Below are 18,546 nucleotides of genomic sequence, written 5' to 3'. Positions count from 1 at the left end.
GAGGTTTATGCACGCATCTTTACTTTCGAATGGCAGGAAGCACACTACAAAGAATGATAGATTCATACACCAACTTAATACATCACAAAATAAGATCTGGTGTAACCCTCCACCAGATGCACCCACAGCAAACAGGAACTACATACACCACACTCCTCCCAATTGTCAGGATTCCTAGCATGAATACTATGGAGAGTTATGGCAATGAAAACATAATGTTTTTATTGATAACAGGATTACACATGAAGCAATAGGTGCAATCAATGGTTAACGGCAACTCGGTTCTTAGAGGCAGCAGATTCAAGACAGCAGGAAATAACAAGTATAGCACGGATTACACAGGAACAAACAGATGCAATGAATGGGCAATGGCAACTCAGTTCATAGGAGCAGCAGGTTCAAGACAGCAGAGAAGGCCGGGTATAAGGATAAATGCAGGCTTCTAGATACAAAGGGAGAAATACAGCACAGGGTAGCAGGTTTACCAGGTTAGGCTCTAAGGCTGGAAATGCAGGAGAAGTAGGTGACATTGGAGATATTGGATAAACCATGAGTAACAGAATTCAGGTTTAGCCGAGAGGCACAAGGCACTGGATGATCCATGGATGTCAGGATTCCAGATTAGCCAGGAGGCACGAGGCTCTGGATGATCCACGAGTGTCAGGCAAATGGAGAGTCAGACAGGCGATGGATCAAAAGCCAGGAAATTCACAATGCCAGGGAATGAACAGGAGCAAGGTCAAAACAAAGCCAGCATCTAAATCACAAGAGGAGGTGCAAAATAGAGGGACTAGAAATAGTCAATACCAGGAAGTAAGTCAGGATCAAAATTCACAGAAAAAACAGCAGTAGTAATGGAAATTTATGAAGTGGTTCAGATTGCAAGTAAAAGTAGTCTCTTAAAAGCCAGTCACAGGTGATTAGGATCCACGTTCAATAATGAGAAGTTAACCCTTTGCAGGCAGGATCTGCAGAAAGCAAGCAGCATCTACAAAGATGAAGCTGCAGTGTAGCCAGAGGCAGATTGTGACAATTCCACTGAGAAGCCAAATCTATGTAGAGTTTTGAAACAGATAGTCCATCAAGTCAAATGCCTTTTCTACATGAAGTGAGATCACTAGGCTTTGGACTTTAGTTCTAAAGGTATTTATTGTCTGAATTATTGTCAGCAATTTTCTTACATTAGTTACTGATTGTCTGTTCCAAACAAATCCTGTTTGATCTTGATGTATGATTGTTGGCAGAATCATTTTTAATCTTCCAGTGAGTTTCTCTGGAAATATGTTGTAATTCACATCTAATAGTGAGAGTGAGTGGTATGAGGCCAGGACTACCAGGTCTCTTCCCTTTAGAGAGGACTTTAATCATCATTTAATTGAAATGTAGAGGAAGTGAGCTATATTGTATGTTAGTATTGTAATGAAATGTAATGTGTCTGCTATCTGTGTTTTGAAGAATTTTCTAAAATTTCCCACTAAAATTCTCCAGTAGAATCCCCAGGGATGTAAACAGTTGTCCTAAGAAGAAAGTACTTTGTTGTCGAGCCATTACACTTTCAACATTCATCTCTTAATTCTCCCAATAGGCAAATACAGAAGCCATTTAACCTACCAATATGTCTTTGGAGTGTGGGTTGGATTCGAATGCATGACCCTCATGCTACTTCTGACTTTTGTGATATATCGCTGCCACATTTTACAATCAGAACACATGACCTTGAAGCTATACGTTAGTACCTAAAGGACCATACCTATCATTAGGCAAGGGGAGCAGTTTGCCTCAGGTGGCATTATTGGAGAGTCAGAAAGCTCTTCTTAGAGTGCATTGCTATTTCATGTCCGTCAGTACTGGAACGCATGGTTTTAGTGAGCTGTATAGCAATGAAAGCCCACCTTTTGCAACACCATTGACAATTACCCTCTTTATTTAGTTAAGTGACAGGGTGGGATGACAGTGAAGCTCCGTGAGGCATGCAGTCATTGCTCAATTAGCATTCTACTGGAGCTTCACTACCAGTCAGGCTCTGTAAAGTACAGTATACTGCTAACTGAACACTGACAGTATGCCTCTTGGAGTCCCACTGCCAATGAAGCACTCAGAGATAAGCTGTCATCTTCTAGGGGATTGGAAGGATATTGACAAACTTGTCTAGCTCAGATTGAATTTTGATTGAATTTTATAGATAAACACTCTTAATAAACAAAAACCATAGAAAAACAGCTGTCAAATTAACCATGCAGGAGAATAAAATCCTTCCTAACCCTATAGTGGCAATCAGAATAAATTCCTAGTTCAATAACTCTAATAATCCCATTTACTAGCTATAGTAATATATACCATTTTATGGATCAAAGGCATTGGACCAATTTTGAAATACTCCATTTTCCATTATCACTTCCTGTGAAAGGATTTCTAACACCTCAATTACTACCTAGAGCAAAACATTCCTTTCTATGCCAATTCTGATTTTTTTTTCTAAGCTCACAGTGGATGCTGCTTTGCCACTTTCATACTTCTGGGTATGAAACATTTTCTAGTCAAACTATTGTGTTTATCTTGAATATATGGAGTTGAGCAAACTGAACAATTTGTATTTTTCCATAAGTTTTATCTAATTGCAGAGAATTTTGTACACACACTCTACCATTGAAATTCAGAATTCTGGAAATGAAAGCCCAAATGGGCCCCTCTCAGCTCCAGGTCTCATAGCCTAACCACTCTTTCTGTATTTTTACACATTAATCCCCACAGACAAGTTTCAGGCATTCTGGGTAAAAGATCTCATATCAATATTTTTTAAAATTTATTAGCAGCTTTATCCCGTTGCACTTGAACTGTGCACCCAACAGTGACATAAACTGTTAGGCCTAGTCAGCCTAGTTTAGAAAGTTTGAATTTCAATGTGCTTTAAACAGTGACACAAAAGGAAGTGACATCAACATTTGGAATTTCTGGTACATATTTCATAGTTTTGTTGGTTCAAATTCAGCCTAATTAAAATATCCTACTGGAACATTTGTGAAGACAGAACAACTAAAGCTTATGCTAGCATTTTAAGGTATGAAAATGCTTCTGGTATGTACCATCACCCATGATCCTCTTTGGAAGTAGGCTGTGGCCAGAAGTGTGAATAGTTCATTGCCAAATTAAAATATATCATGGTATTTTGTCACGGATGTCAGATATTTATGACATCACAGTTGTGGGATTCTTGCACTGTATGTATTTCGATCTATATCCATTAAACTACCCCTCTTGTCTGTATGTATCTTGCAAAAGAGACATGCCCACATGCTGAAACATATTTTCCAACTTTGAAGTCACACTCAAAATTGCTTCTTGATAGGCCTCAGATGCTGGCTTAAAGTCAGCTAGGTACATTTCATATTCCTTTACTGAGCATTCAAGTTTGTCTCGTTCAACAGCTCCCAGAATGGCTCCAATGATTACATCAATACCTAGACCAAGAACAGCAATTCCCACAGCTCCAAGCACAGAAGCACCAATTTGAGCCAAAAGAGTCATCAACTTATTAGCCAAAATGGTTGTGATATTGGAGCTGATCAACTTGACAATGACGGCACTGGCTGAAGTTGTGGCCTTGCTTAAAATAACAGAAACTACTTTCTGGGCAATCTCTATTTTATTTGGTTCTGACTCTTTGATGTCATGGAGTTTCTCATAAAGAATGGGTTCTAAGATGATCTTAAGCTGGTCATCAATCTTTTGCACTTGTTCCTGAATGTCAGCCATGTTCTTTATAAAGGTGTCACAGTTTTCTTTTATGCTTGCATTGTCTCTAATCTCTGGAATTCCCAGTTGGCAATCAAAATGTTTATTGAGAGTTAAAATTAGTTGTTTTGTTTGCTGGAAGTTTCCCCTCATACAGTGGAGGAGTTGAAAGTGCAGTCTAGCTACTTCATCTCTCTTCTTGGGGTTGTTGGGATAGATAAGGTCTTTGAGGGTCATTTTAAAAAGCAGAATCTGACAGGATGAGATAAAAATATATTATTCCATTATTTTACATTGTTATATTAGGGGTTACTTAGACATTATTGCTACATGTTGTGCAAGAATGTAAGGACTGTTTCATCAATTAAAATTATGGTAGCTACAGGAATACTTTGCAAAAAAAACATTCATACGTTTTTTCAAAGGCAGCGCTAGAATTTCAAAGGCAGGGCTTGATTACTTGCTATGCAAACTAGGAACTCACCTGGAACCCAAAGAATATGGTGTATTCTGGCTTCTCAAATACCTTGGGCCTGATGCTGAGCCTGCTGTTAAACGTTTGCCAATAGAAATAATTTGTTAGCAAAGAGAATGTACGCATATGTGCAAATTCAGAACTGATTGCATCTTTCACTTGATCCTCCTTAAAAGAAAAAATGGGATCTCCCATTTAAAAAAAACGGCACTGTACTAAGAGCACTATGGCTCTCTCCAAACACACCTGAGGTGGTGGGTGTGGGGTAATAAAGTGTAATAGTATTTTTTGTGCACTACAGGTCCCAGCAAGCCCTGACATGATTAAAGTGTTTGGGTATGCTGGCGCTTGTAGAGCTACAAGTGTTAGCATATCCATGGCTACCAGAGAATGCTGGCACTTGTCCATTTGTATTGGGACCAATAAAAAGCAATAAAAAATACAATTAACACACACACACACTCACTGTGTAAAAATTCCTTTACTAAAAATAAAAACTCCACTACACACCACCATTCACCACACTCCAATCAGTCAGCATTATGCCTATTCGCGGAACATTCCATATGGTTTTATATTTTTTCCAAAGGGATTATCAAGCAGGAAGAAATAAAAGGATCGTCCAAAGATGTAGGTAAAAAATAATGTGATGAACGTGGGTGTGTTCTATTTTTAATAAATACCTTTTTATACTCTTTTTTTATTTTACTGTTTTTCTTTACAGGAGCACTGCAAGTCCTCACAGGCTCCGAATGCAGGGCATGCTGGTGCTTGTAGTTCTACAAGTGCCAGCATGCTCTGGCAGCCATGGGTAAGCCGTCACTTGCAGCTCTACAAGCACCAGCATACCCAAAATCTTTAGGCATTACAGGGCTTGCTGGGATCTACAGTGCACCAGCAAAAATATACTGAGTTAAATATTTACTGTCCTAGGGCTAGATTTACTAAGCTGCGGGTTTGCAAAAGTGAGGATGTTGCCTATAGCAACCAATCAGATTGTAGCTCTCATTTTGTAGAAAGCACTAAATAAATGAAAGCTAGAATCTGATTGGTTGCTATAGGCAACATCCCCACTTTTGCAAACCCGCAGCTTAGTAAATCTAGCCCCTAGTGCCTTCAGCACTGGGTTGTTTTCTTAGGAAAATTCAGCACCATGATACACAAACTAGTGCTGATTGACATTATTACTGGATGAACCATGCCAGTATGTTATAAACTTGTGCTAGTGGCAGCTTTTTCAGGAGGACCTAAATAGAACCACATCGCTGAGAGCAGCACTCACTCAATTGTGAATAAATCCACAAAATTTGATATAAATAAATCACATTTAATAGAAAAATAATAAAATAATAAAAACAAGATAAAAAGTGTACAGCATGAATTCTCATTAGTTCCTATGATCAGTGCACTGATCTATAAATAATAAAACATCCAGACCAAAACTATCGGTGATCTCATAGATTCAACATAAAGTTCAAAAATCAAAGAGACATTGTTTCAGAACTCATCCATAGTTCTAGATCTCTCCACCTCAAATATATTGCTCCACAGAGTCCAGAAGACCTTATCAAAGGGCAGTTGTGACACTTGCTAATAATAGGCTATTATACAAATGAGATATTTCACTTGTATCTTGTTCCTCCTACGGGCAGTGTCTCACTCTCTTAAAAAACTCAGAGAGAGGAAGGGTAATGTGTCTGTACAGCGCTGTTTCCCATACACTGCATAGCAGCCTTATATTCAATAATTGTAGCCTTCACTGTTTAAAGTTATCCATATAGTATCCAGGTCCACAAATAATAAAATGCATAAAATACAATTTCTGTTGGCAAAACGGAGTTTTCCTAGTAGTCAATGTCAACCTTCACGATATTCGGCTTACTAGTTAATTTGAACCAAGTTTGTCCTGTGACGCGCTGCTGTTGCCAGTAGTTCCAAAAGAGTTCTCACCGCACTAGGTATTCACATTCCCAATTGTTTATTGCATATAATTCAGTTATAGTGGTGAACCTAGAAAATAACAGATTAACTTGAATTGCAAAGAGAAAGAATGTTCTAAGCAGGGCACTCTGTGAATAAGTAATATCCACTGTGGCATTCAAATATTATACTTCATTCTTTTCATTAAAAGGTATTCTCACTTCATATAATGTGATTGTAGTGAAATATTAAAAACAAATGTAGTGCAAAAAAGTGCAAAATAAAGAAAATAAGTGAATTAAAAGCCCAGCTTTTTGTATTATTTGGATTATCAATATGTAACCCCTGAGGATGCTGCAGTTGGACTTGAGCACCCTGGGGCTAATAATCACAATTGCATCAGTAAGAAAAGAGATGCATATAGCTATTTACCAGTCCAGGAGGAGGAAATACATCTTCCAAAAAGCTGTTATGAAAAGGGGGCGGAGCCTAAGAAGACTAAGAAACCAGAGGGCGGAGAGAGAGAGAGAGAGAGGAGCATCCTGGGAGAAACTGAGCTGTGTGACCAGTCCAGATAGGTGATCCTAGGCAGAAGGGCACTGGATTGGTGGTCTGAAGAGAGAGAGCAGACAGTCTGTAGAGATATCAGAGCTCAGTGCAGTCCTGAACAGAACCTGCTGGAAGTCACAGTTTGAAGCTGTAGGAGGAGGTTTGCATGCACCTCTGAAGAAGAACATTTTACAAGTCAGCCATTTTGGAGATAATCAAGTTCAGACCTGTGACACACACTGGTGCAGATAAGTAACTGGTTATTTTTACCTATCTGTTATTATTCAAGTAGGGTTTGGACTATATCTGGCCACAAGGGCTGAAGAGTTAGGGATAGATGGGTGGGCAGGTAAAATTGCAACAAGTGTTTGTCTAATCAGCATTTGTGGAACTACAAGCCCCAGAATACAAATGAGAAATGATTTTACAGTTGTTGCTACAGGAGGGTTTGCATACTGTGACTGCTGTACCTCACTGCAAGTGTTTTAAAGACATCTAAAAGCTGCTATCTGGACACATGATGTTTCCATGCCATGCTGCATCCATACAGAAGGGCCCCAACTTGCAGTGCACTGCTCCATTTGTGTGGCATGTTTGAATACTGCTGATGTGTGTGTGTTTGGCAGTACATTGTAGAGCTATAAGGAAAATATATATACATTCACCCCGCAAGATATTCCCAGTATCAGGAGCAAGTAAGGTATCTGATATATTTTTGTATAAGGCTGTGACAGTTAATGTTCATATTGTATGCTGTTAATGTTATTGATTTATTGCGAGTTATTGTGTTAACTTGGTGTTCATAGTAAGAAGTGGTGCTGCACTTTCATCCACACTGTATTATTACTGTATTGTATTGTTTGCATTATTATTTCAAATTATACCAAAGTATATTTTTCTATAAAATTACAAAACTGCATTTAGGGTTTTCATTTCAATAAATGTGCCTGGATGGCTTTTGCAGCACACAGTTTGTCACAGAGTGTTAATACTGGGCAGGGGGTTTCCCGAATCTCCCCCTGGTTTATCTTTTGAACACCCCCCAGAAGAGAAAGCAGCGATTCGGGTGGAGGCACTGAAAATCAAGTACCGAGGTGAGAAGCATCTGCATTGTTCAATATATATACACCCTCACAATGCATAATACAGAAGGGGGTGTTGCAAATAAAAGTATCTCTGTTCGTCCATTGTGTCATTTTATAGTTATTGGTTACCACCAAAACTATTATTTGTACAATGGTACAAAGACCCTTTTTGGCACCTCTTCACGAATAAGGCCACACCCAACAGCAGCTGTTTATTTATGATATAGCAAGCAACTGTTATTATTTTGTTAGTTATTTCATTTACAAACCGCTGTTGCTATTTATTGTTATTTTTTGAATAGGAATGACCATTGTTTATGTAACACATACCTTTATAAGTGAGCAAATGTGGTTTCAAAATAAGTACATATGTAGTATCAAAATAATTTTCCAGCTTTCAGGACATGTTGAGATTTGGGGGTATATTTACTAAGCTGCTAGTTTGAAAAAGTGGAGATGTTGCCTATAGCAACCAATCAGATTCCAGTTATCATTTATATAGTACATTCTACAAAATGACAGCTAGAATCTGATTGGTTGCTATAGGCAACATCTCCACTTTTTCAAACATAAATATACCCCTTTGTCTGCTTGAACTGTTGATTGTTGTTGGGGATAATACGCTCTCAAAGTAGGTACCATGTGTAAACTAAGAGTCCAGCTTACAGGACATGCTGAGATTTTGTCTGTTTGAATAGTTGATAATGTAGTATAATGCAGTGAAAGGATGTATCATATTGCTAACCTTTAACCATTAATAATTGAACTGGTTAATAATGAAAACGTGTGAAAAATTTTGTGGAAACAAGTTTTTATATAGCAGAAATCAGATGGATGATTTATATTTTAATGTTGCAAACCCTGGGAGCTATGTTGGTATTACTGTTTTTTATAATGTCAATAATAAGAAATTTAGAAACCTGATAATATGGATAAAATGGATGCTTCAGCAAAATGCTCATATGTTCTATAGACCTGCAAGAAAATACTATAAATGAAACATGGTTTGTGTGTTAAATATAAATGAACAATGACAAAGCGACCTTGTTTCACTTATTCATCTTGCTTCAATGATCATTTTAAATTTCATCTTAAAGGTTATCGATATATTTAGTAAAAGAGCATGGGCCATCAGTTTGTTCACTAAGTCTGCTACTGCAGTGACTAAAGCGTTTCAATCAATATTATATACCTAAGAAATTGCACACCGACAATGGGAAATAATTTATAAACAAGAAATTAAAATCATTGTTAGAACAAATGGAATCCATCATTTCCCAACCAATAATGACGTGAAAGCATCAGTTATAGAGCGCTACAATAGGACATTAAAAACACATGTGTGGTGATATTTCACAGCTCAAAATACCTTCAGATACATAAATGTTGTGACTGGATCACTGATAAATAGTGCATTTATGGCTGGATCAAGTAGAAATAATTTATTGTAGAAATGTATTTCAATCAGAGGTGCAGGCACCAATGTATAATTTGAAATGCACTTATCGTGTTACATTGGGATGGGTTTTGTATGCAAGTGTAACATAGTTGATGATGAGGTTGAAAAAAGACACTAGTCCATCAAGTTCAACCTATTTTGGATCTCCTGCGATCCTGCACTTATATTTGAAATTGATCCAGAGTAAGCAACCGCCAATCTGTTTCAATTGTGAAAATCCCCCCAGACCCAATATTGCAGTCCTATTTTTACCCTATATCCACTACTATCCTTCATTTTAATTAACGGTCGTATCCCTGGATATACTTTTCCGTTAAAAATTTGTCTAACCCTTTCTTAAACATAGATATGTTTAAGAAATAGATATTGAATCAGCCATCACAGCCTTCCCTGGCAATGAATTCCATATCTTGACTGCCCTTACTGTAAAGAACCACTTCCTCTGCTGGTTGTGAAATTTCCTCTCCTCTAACCTTATAGGGTGTATAGTCCTTGGGGTAAAAAGTTCCCATGAAAGTTAGTTATTGACCCTTAATGTCTTTGTACATAGTAATCATATCTCCCCTTAGATGCTTCTTTTCTAAAGTAAACATGCCTAAATTGGCTAACCTTTCCTCATAACTTAATGACTCCATACCATTTATCAATTTTGTCGCCCTTCTCTGAACCCTTTCTAGTTCAAAATTATCTTTTTTTTTAGTGGTGCCCAGAACTGTACTGCATATTCAAGATGAGGTCTTACCAACTATTTATACAGTGGCAAAATTACACTTTCTTCCCTTGCATCTATACCCCTTTTTATTCATGCCAATACTTTATTTGCCCTTACAGCTGCTGCTGCTTGACATTGAGCACTATTGCTAAGTCTACTGTCTACGAGAACTCCCAAATCCTTTTCCATTATAGATACTCCTAAATTAATTCCATTTAATTTATAGATTGCGTTCTTGTTTTTTATCCCTAAATGCATAACCATACATTTTTCGATGTTAAACCTCATATTCCATTGGGCCGCTCAATCCTCCAGTTTATTTAAGTCCCTCTGTAGAGAAGCTACATTTTGCTCTGAATTTATCACTAATAATCTTATTAGGCACCAAGTAATCCTGAATACTATCCCTTAATATACCTTCCAGTAGTTTCCCCACTATTGTCAGGCATACAGGTCTATAATTCCCTGGTTGTGATCTTGTCCCCTTTTTAAACAACGGCACCACATCTGCTATTCGCCAATCCCTTGGTACTGAGCCTGATGAGATTGAATCTGTGAAAATTAAGAATAGCGGTCTAGCTATTTCTGAGTTTAGCTCCATAAGGACCCTTGGGTGTGTGCCATCTGGACCTGGAGCTTTATTTATCTTAATATTCTTCAGTCACCTTTGTACTTCTTCCTCTGACAACCAAGTATTAATTAATGATATGGTTTCATTTCCATTTTTATGTATTACTCCTACCATTTGTTCCTCTCTAGTAAATACTTTATGTGAAGTGACAAAAACCTGTTTGGCCTGTATACCCAGCAGGGTATGGCGTTACTGAATCTCAGATAATGCAAGCATCAAGTTTTAGCACATAACAGAGAAGTGTAAAAATTGTTCGCTTTGTAAATCTATGTTTGGTAAACAAATTGCATCCTGGTTCTAAAAATAGCCTGTGAGGCTGTGTCCAAATCGGTATAAAAAGCCCTGTCTTGTATTGAAATTGTTCTTTCTTGCTTCATCTGACCTGCCCCTGGTACCTTCAACCAGTGTGAGTAAATAAACAACACTTGCTTCAAAGACCTACTTGGAAACTCTAGTCCTGTGACCTACAGATTAGACCCAAAATCGAATCCGTTCCCATATGTTACTGAGTTTGGACACAGCTTTTCCGGTACCACCACTCTGCCCGCTACCCAGCAGCTCTGGCCAGTGTGATAGGCCAGGGAGGATCCATCCACAGCAACCCTGACCAATCGGAAGAGGTCAGGAGTACCAGCCCAGGTACACCAGAAAGGGGTACATTAGCAGCACTAGTTACCCAGAAGAAACACGGTACTGGATGCCGGTATGGAGTCCAGTGTTGGCAGCATTTGTAAGCCCCTCCTACTGCGGCAAGAGGGCGCATTTGGGATAACGAAAGGGAGCGGTGGCAAAGTAAGCCCAGCCAGTTCCCGGGAACAGCAGAAAGGGTGGCATAGGCGTTCCATCCTGTCACAGATTCTGATGGTAAGCAGCAGGATAAACACAGACGGCTTTTCGTGCACCAGTTAGGAGAGCAGAGTTATTCAGGAGAGGAATAACTGCAGCCAGGAGAATGCACAGGATGTCGAAGTACAGTAAAATGTCCAAGGCGGACCTTGAGATACTCTGCCAAGCAAAGAAGTTAGAAATTCCTTACACAGCGACAAGGAGCAAAATGAAAAAGGCGCTAAGAGCCTGGGATGCGCAGTACAGGTCAGCAGATGAGGAAGCTGACTGTGACAGTGAACAGGAGGAGACGTTAACTCCAAACCTATAGGTACCTGCAGTAACATCCCAGAACACATCACCTGTTGCCAGCAACAGTCCCCTCCCACAGAGTGAACCAGTGATGCAAGTTCAACAGCGTGATGAGGGTAACTTTTAAGTTTTAATGCGGCAACTCGGGTCCCTGGGGGACAAAACAACTGAGGCATTACTTATAATCAAGTTGTGGGGCTATCGGTGGAAACCGCCTCCTGCAACGGCCCGTTATCTGCTGCGCCCAGTTTGGGATCTCTTCACTTTACTAAATTTGATGACACTGTTGGAGATATTGATGGACAATTTCAGGTGTTTGAAATGTCTTGTAGCCTCCATGACTTTCCCAAACAGGAGTGGGTAAAGTGTCTGGATCCCATGCTACAAGGTTATGCAGTGGAAGCTTATCGCAGAGTGGTCCCAAAGGACTGTGCGGACTACGACGTGGTAAAACAGGTCCTCCTTAAGCGCTATGTTATTACCCCGGAGACCTACAGACAGAAGTATCGGGACTTGGCTAAAAGCACCCATATCAGCCATGAGGACTTTGCCAAACAGTTACGGCAATAAAATGGATTAATATTTTGATGCCAAGTCCTGGGAAGAATTAGTGGACTTAATTTGCAGAGAGCAATTTCAGCGCCGGCGTGCACCGGAAGTGAAGGAGTGTGTATTGGACCGTAGCCCAGCAACCCTGGAAAAGCTGTCTAGTTGGCGGTTCAGCATGTGGCAGTGAGGCTACACTGGCAAAAGCGCCAGGTTAACAGCCAGCCCCAAAAGACTGTACAATCAGGGGGACATCCCTCTTCTACTCACCCCCAAAAGCAAGTACCTAACCCTTCGGGTAACATACGCCAGCCACCGCCCCGTCCTGTCTCTGGGAGTTATCAGAGACCACCGGAACCCAGACTGGAGTACAAATGCTACAAGTGCGGGAAAACCAGTCATTTAAGGATGGACTATACCACAGCCCCAACACCCCAGACTCGTGCCCCTAATTAGACTCCTGAGGCCCGGCTGACTTGCTTAACTGGCAAAGGTGAGACATTAGAGATTGTTTTCACCCCTGCAAGCCCAACGGAGTGTGGCGTGTCTGAAGTTGACTCAGCAGAGAGAGACACTTGTTTGTCCAATACATGTGGAGGAACCTGCAGCCGGTCCAAGTGGAACCCCTGGAGGGAGAAGGACTGAGAGACTATGGGGCATCCTTAACTGTAGTTTTTAACCCCCTTTTATTGATCCTGCTGCAGTATTGCAGGGTCGCACTGACAAAGTTACTGTGGCAGATGGACTGGGGAAGGAAGTGCCTGTTGCAAGGGTGTATCGGGACTGGGGAGATGGCAAGGAGTTGCGAGATGTTGCCATCAGTTGCTCCCAACTGATGGGATCTTGGGCAACGATGTTGGGGGTGGAATTGTGACCGCATTTCTCAACTCTTACCTGGAGCCAAGCTGCTAAACTACGGTCTTCAGGATCTACACCTGCACAACCCAGCCCAGAGGAAAAGATCACAGATGCTAGAAAACAGTCATCACCTGCAACCAAAGCTTCAGCCAACCCAGAGGGAAAAAAACACATCTGCTATTTCTTCAGGACAGTCCTTTGCCTCTGGAAAGTCTACGTCCCCTAGCAGCACAGAGGATGTTGTCTTTTACCAACCTGATATTGTTGGGGTGCCCGGTGATGCTCCTGTCCCTAGCAGTATGCCAGCTCCGGCGGTGAGTATAGCTGACCACAGTGACCCCCTTTGACTGACCCTAGTCACCTCAACATAGACCCCCCTGTAGCATATCCTGACTTAGACGATAATGAGAGCCGCAGGGAAGAGTTATGGGCAGTGCAGCTCTCTGATCCCTCATTGAAAGGCATGAGGCACCAGGCTGGCAGTAGCCTTCTAGCGATGCAGGTGGGAGTGTGACCTGGCGTAAAGGGTTGTTGTACCGTATAGCTAGGGAGGTAGTTGGGGATAGACCAGTTTGGGAACAAGTTCAACTGGTGGAACCATGGGGTTTTCTCGGGCAACTGTCAGTTTCCCATGAAATCCCTATGGTTGGACACCAGGGAAGAGACCGAAAATTGAAGCGCCTGACACAGCAGTTTTCTGGCATGGAATGTTGGATGACGTCCGAGCCTACTGTAAGTACTGTGATGTGTGTCAGCGTCTCAGTGTCACGAGCCACGGCTGATTGTCAGCCCTGTCCTCCTCTGTCCTGATTGGCTCCTAGTACTATTTAAGGCAGTGAGGTCTGATCCTCACTGCCGGTTATAGCGTTCTGTTCCAGTACTGCTGCCTGATACTGTTCCTGTCTTTGGTGTTGAAACCCGTGTATGACCTTTGCCTGTTCCTAGATTCTGAACCTGTGCTTCTGACCCTGATCTATTGCCTGCACCCAGATTCTGAACCTCTGCTAGTGACCCTGACCTATCGCCTGTCCATGCATCATGAACCTGTGCCTGTGACCTTGACCCTTCTGCCTGTATCTGACATTCTCTCTGGTGCTCTGTCCAGTCTGCTGATCTCTGGCCTGCCGCTCCTCCGTGTGCTACCTCCTGTACCTGTGCGCTGCCGTGTTAGCATAAACTCATACTACTCTGAGCATAAGATCTGGGGGCATCCGAGTACCTGTGAGCATAACCAGTCTCTATGGGAAAGGCGGCTGCTAAAGGTGAAGACCTCTTCTACCTGTTCTATGAGTTTATGCTGCACTGGTGGCCATAACATTATAACTGGCCAGTGAAGATTGGAGGTAATTCTGCCATGGACAACAGCGACCCAAACCTTTCTCCAGCCCAGGTCCGGGCTAATGAGATCTATTTCTCAAGTTGTACAGGGCCTATCTCTCAAGAGGAGGCCTCCAGAAACCTGCAGCCTCAGCAAGCCTCCTCTGGCGTCTCTCCGGAGCCGAAGTTGAATTTGCCCAATCGATTCTCGGGAAGCAGGTGTGTCTTCCGCAAATTTAAGGAGAGTTGCAGGTTATACTTTCGCCTGAGACCACGCTCCTCTGGCTCTGAACAGCAAAGAGTCGGGATTGTAATATCTCTACTCCAGGGTGATCCCCAGTCCTGGGCCGTCTCCCTTCCACCAAGTCCATCCTTACAGACCGTGGATGCCTTCTTCCAGGCCTTGGGTCTGCTATACGACAACCCAGACAGAGTGGCCTCAGCTGAGTCCCATCTCCGGGCATTAAAGCAAGGACATCGTTCTGCTGAGGAGTATTGTGCAGATTCCGGCGATGGTCAGCTGATAGTGCCTGGAATGATCCGGCGCTGCGGAGTCAGTTCTGCTTGGGCCTCACTGAGCAAATTAAGGACTCCCTAGTTCAGTATCCTGTACCTCCCTTACTTGAAGACTTGCTGCCTATTCCTGAACGGGAATCATCTATACCTCCTTGCTCACCACCCAAGTCTGGTCCTATTCTTCTGGAATCCCCTGAACCCATGCAGTTGGCGCTTACCATCTGCCTCCAGAGGAATGTTCCAGACGACGCTCTCTAGGTCTCTGTTTGTATTGTGGCCAATCAGGCAACCTAGTTTGTTCCTGTCCTAGCAAGTCGGGAAACACCTAGACCTAAGCGCTGGTGAAGAGGTGCGCTTAGGTCTCCAAGTAATCTCTTCGTAAAATTCTCTGTTAGTCCCTGCCTGCCTAGCCTTCAGACATCATTCCACTGAGTTGTCGGCCTTTCTCGATAGCGGTGCAGCAGGTAACTTTCTGGACATTCTTTTGGCTCAAACTCTTGGAATACCTGAAGTCAATCGCGACTCTACTCCTTAACCTACTAAGCCAACTGCATACTCTATTGATCTAGGGATAGTTCTAAATAATATTAATATATTATCAGGTTTATTACAGAATATAAACAGGGATTATATTCTGTAATAAACCTGATAATTAGTAGGTTAAGGAGTAGGCTTAATAGGTTAAGGAGTAAAGTTGCGGTTGGACAATTTCTTATTGTCCATTTTATCAGTCTTATTGTAACCAGTTTTGATCCATATATTTCGCTATATGTATGTTTTAAATTTAATCAATAAAGGAGTATTTAACAGTAACCTTGTTCATTTACAATGATAATGAAGTTTTCAGTCCAATTGAGTGCCCCATGTGACCATTCCTTCCTTTTCTCTCTCTAACTATGTTTCAAGTGATTCTATGGTTGGGTTGCACCGTTCCTCATAGTGTTAAGTTAAAACCATTGAAGTTAGACTAATATATACACTAATGAGGAAATATATGGACCACCTGGTGCGGTTCCCTCTTTTTTTTGGTTGCTTATAGTCCAGAATTGTTGCCTGCACCTTACCAGGACTTCAGTGACGTGTTCTGTAAACAGAAGGCTGACTCTCTCCCGCCTCATCGGGACTATGACTGCGCTATCGATCTTGTGCCGGGTTCAAAATTGCCGAAAGGGCGTCTGTATTCTTTGTCTGCCCCAGAAACTCAAGCTATGGAATAGTACGTGGAGAAGAATCTAAAGAAAGGATTTATCCATCCCTCCAAATCCCCAGTAGGTGCTGGATGTTTCTTTGTGGCTAAAAAGGATGGCAGTCTGAGACCCTGCATCGACTACCGTGGCGTGAACAAAATCACAGTCAAAAACACTTACCCGCTGCCCTTGATTTCTGTTTTGTTTGACTAGCTCAAGTCAGCCACCATATTCTCTAAGATCGACCTGTGGGGTGCTTATAATCTCATCCGCATCAGACAGGGAGTCGAGTGGAAGACGGCCTTTAATAGCCACTCTGGGCATTATAAATATCTTGTGATGCCATTTGGATTGTGCAACGCCCCAGCAGTCTTCCAAGATCTCATCAATGACATCTTACGTGAATTCCTGGGTAAGACCGTGGTGGTTTACTTGAACGATATTTTAATTTACTCTCAGTCTTTGTCTCAGCACCGCTAACAGGTTTGGGACGTTCTGGAGAAGTTACGCCAACACCACCTCTACGCGAAATTGGAGAAATGCGAGTTTGAGGTCTCCAGGGTGGCCTTCTTAGGTTATATTATTTCTTCATCCGGTTTCTCCATGGACCCCAGTAAAGTTCAAGCAATTTAGGACTGGATCCTTCTATTAAAGTAATTCTATCGTTTTCAAATAAGCATTGCATAGGCGATTGTATTGTGTTTCTAACGCACAAAGTGATTTATTTTAGCAGATGTAAAAAGTTTAACAGTTCAATACATGATTGTAATATAATACAGTACAGTACAGTACAGTACAGCCAATACCAAAAGATACATACATACCGCTGTGCTAACCACGGGCACCAGTGGACAGTAATTCACCCTTGAATACTGTGATCAGAGTAGACTGAGACTAGTGCGGGTGCAGCTATGATTATATATACAGTCAGTGTTACAGAGTGAACAATAGAGATGACGTGGCTTGCTTCTATAGGTCCAGACATCAGATGGGTCCAGGGTAAACCAGGTCATAGGCTGGTTCAATCTAAGGAATCCAAAAGTGGGGGTCATCTCTCCAGGGGATGAGCTCTGTTCTTCCCGCCTGAATCTCCAGTTACAGTTGGTTCTATTAGCATTTAATGGTCACTATCATATTAAAGGTTTATTCCCTAACATCAATAACTAGAGTATGCAATGTGCGATCTCTTCGCCGAATGCACCGGACAGCTGCTGGTGAAAAGGGGTTTAATATGATACTAGACATGACACCTTTCTTATAACCTGAACCTTAAATAACACTGAAGTGTACATATAATCATATTATATAAACAAATAATAAACTAAATACTATCTGCTCATAAATGACTGTGTAACGGAACCAATATGAATATGAATTACATAAATTACTAAATGTTATAATGCAAGTGTGTACGTGCATATTTTACCGTGCAATCGCAATATGCCACGTGTAGCGTGGCATACTGAGTGCAATCGACCAATAAAACAATATCAACCAATATACTTTCGTTCATCCAATTATACGACTTTGACACTTCCTACAAACCTCAAGGCAATTTAAAGATTCCTTGGCTTCGCCAATTATTATCGGAGGTTCATACGCTCATTCTCTTCCCTGGTGGCTCCTATCACTGCCCTCACCCGGAAGGGTGCAGACACCGCTAATTGGTCTTCAGAAGCCTTGGCGAGCTTTACTGCCCTTAAAGCCGCCTTCACATCTGCACCCGTTCTCAGGAACCCAGACCCTGGGCTCCCGTTTATTGTGGAAGTGGACGCTTCAGATGAAGGAGGGGGCACCATTCTGTCTCAAAGAGATCCACAAAGCAAAAAATTGCATCCGTGTGCATATCTGTCCAGAAAATTCTCGCCTGCTGAAATTAATTATGATGACGGGAATCGTGAATTGTTGGCCATAAAGTGGGCCCTCGAAGAGTGGCGGCATTGATTAGAAGGAGCATCCCATGTTATAACAATCTTCACTGACCACAAGAACCTTCAGTATATTCAGACCGCCAAAACTCTAAATCCTCGGCAAGCTCGCTGGGCTTTGTTTTTCACCCGGTTCAACTTTCTCATCACTTACCGTCCAGGATCAAAGAATACCAAGGCTGACTCTCTGTCCCGGAGCAAGCGAATCACAGACGCCATGGCTGCAATGTTAGTGTTAGATCTGCGTCCAATATCCACAATAAAAGCAGCTGGTTTTTCACAGTTAATTGAGGTTTTGTGTCCGCATTACAGAATACCATTGCGACACCATTTTTCCCGTAAAGCAATTCCACAACTATATCAAAAAGTGTGTAAAAATTTAGAGATTGCGCTGAAAAATGCCATTCTGCCCACTGTCCACTTAACCACAGATATGTGGACAAGTGGAAGTGGCCAAACCAAAGACTATATGACTGTGACAGCCCACTGGGTTG

At 41.6% G+C, this 18,546-nt stretch overlaps 1 protein-coding gene across 1 annotated transcript; it reads right to left on the bottom strand.

Annotated features, from left to right (window-relative positions):
• Window positions 1-3,246: 3,246 nt before the first annotated feature.
• Window positions 3,247-18,271, bottom strand: SMCO3 (single-pass membrane protein with coiled-coil domains 3). Its single transcript, XM_075187438.1, has 4 exons — window positions 18,207-18,271; window positions 17,765-17,924; window positions 4,217-4,375; window positions 3,247-3,984 (listed from the first exon to the last, which is right to left on the bottom strand). Exons 1-4 carry the CDS (start codon window positions 18,269-18,271, stop codon window positions 3,247-3,249), a joined length of 1,122 nt encoding a protein of 373 aa, XP_075043539.1.
• Between the last annotated feature and the right edge of the window lie 275 nt (window positions 18,272-18,546).

Source organism: Mixophyes fleayi, chromosome 10 (assembly GCF_038048845.1).
Source record: "Mixophyes fleayi isolate aMixFle1 chromosome 10, aMixFle1.hap1, whole genome shotgun sequence".
NCBI lineage: Eukaryota > Metazoa > Chordata > Amphibia > Anura > Limnodynastidae > Mixophyes > Mixophyes fleayi.
This window is presented reverse-complemented; position numbering and strand designations above follow the sequence as displayed.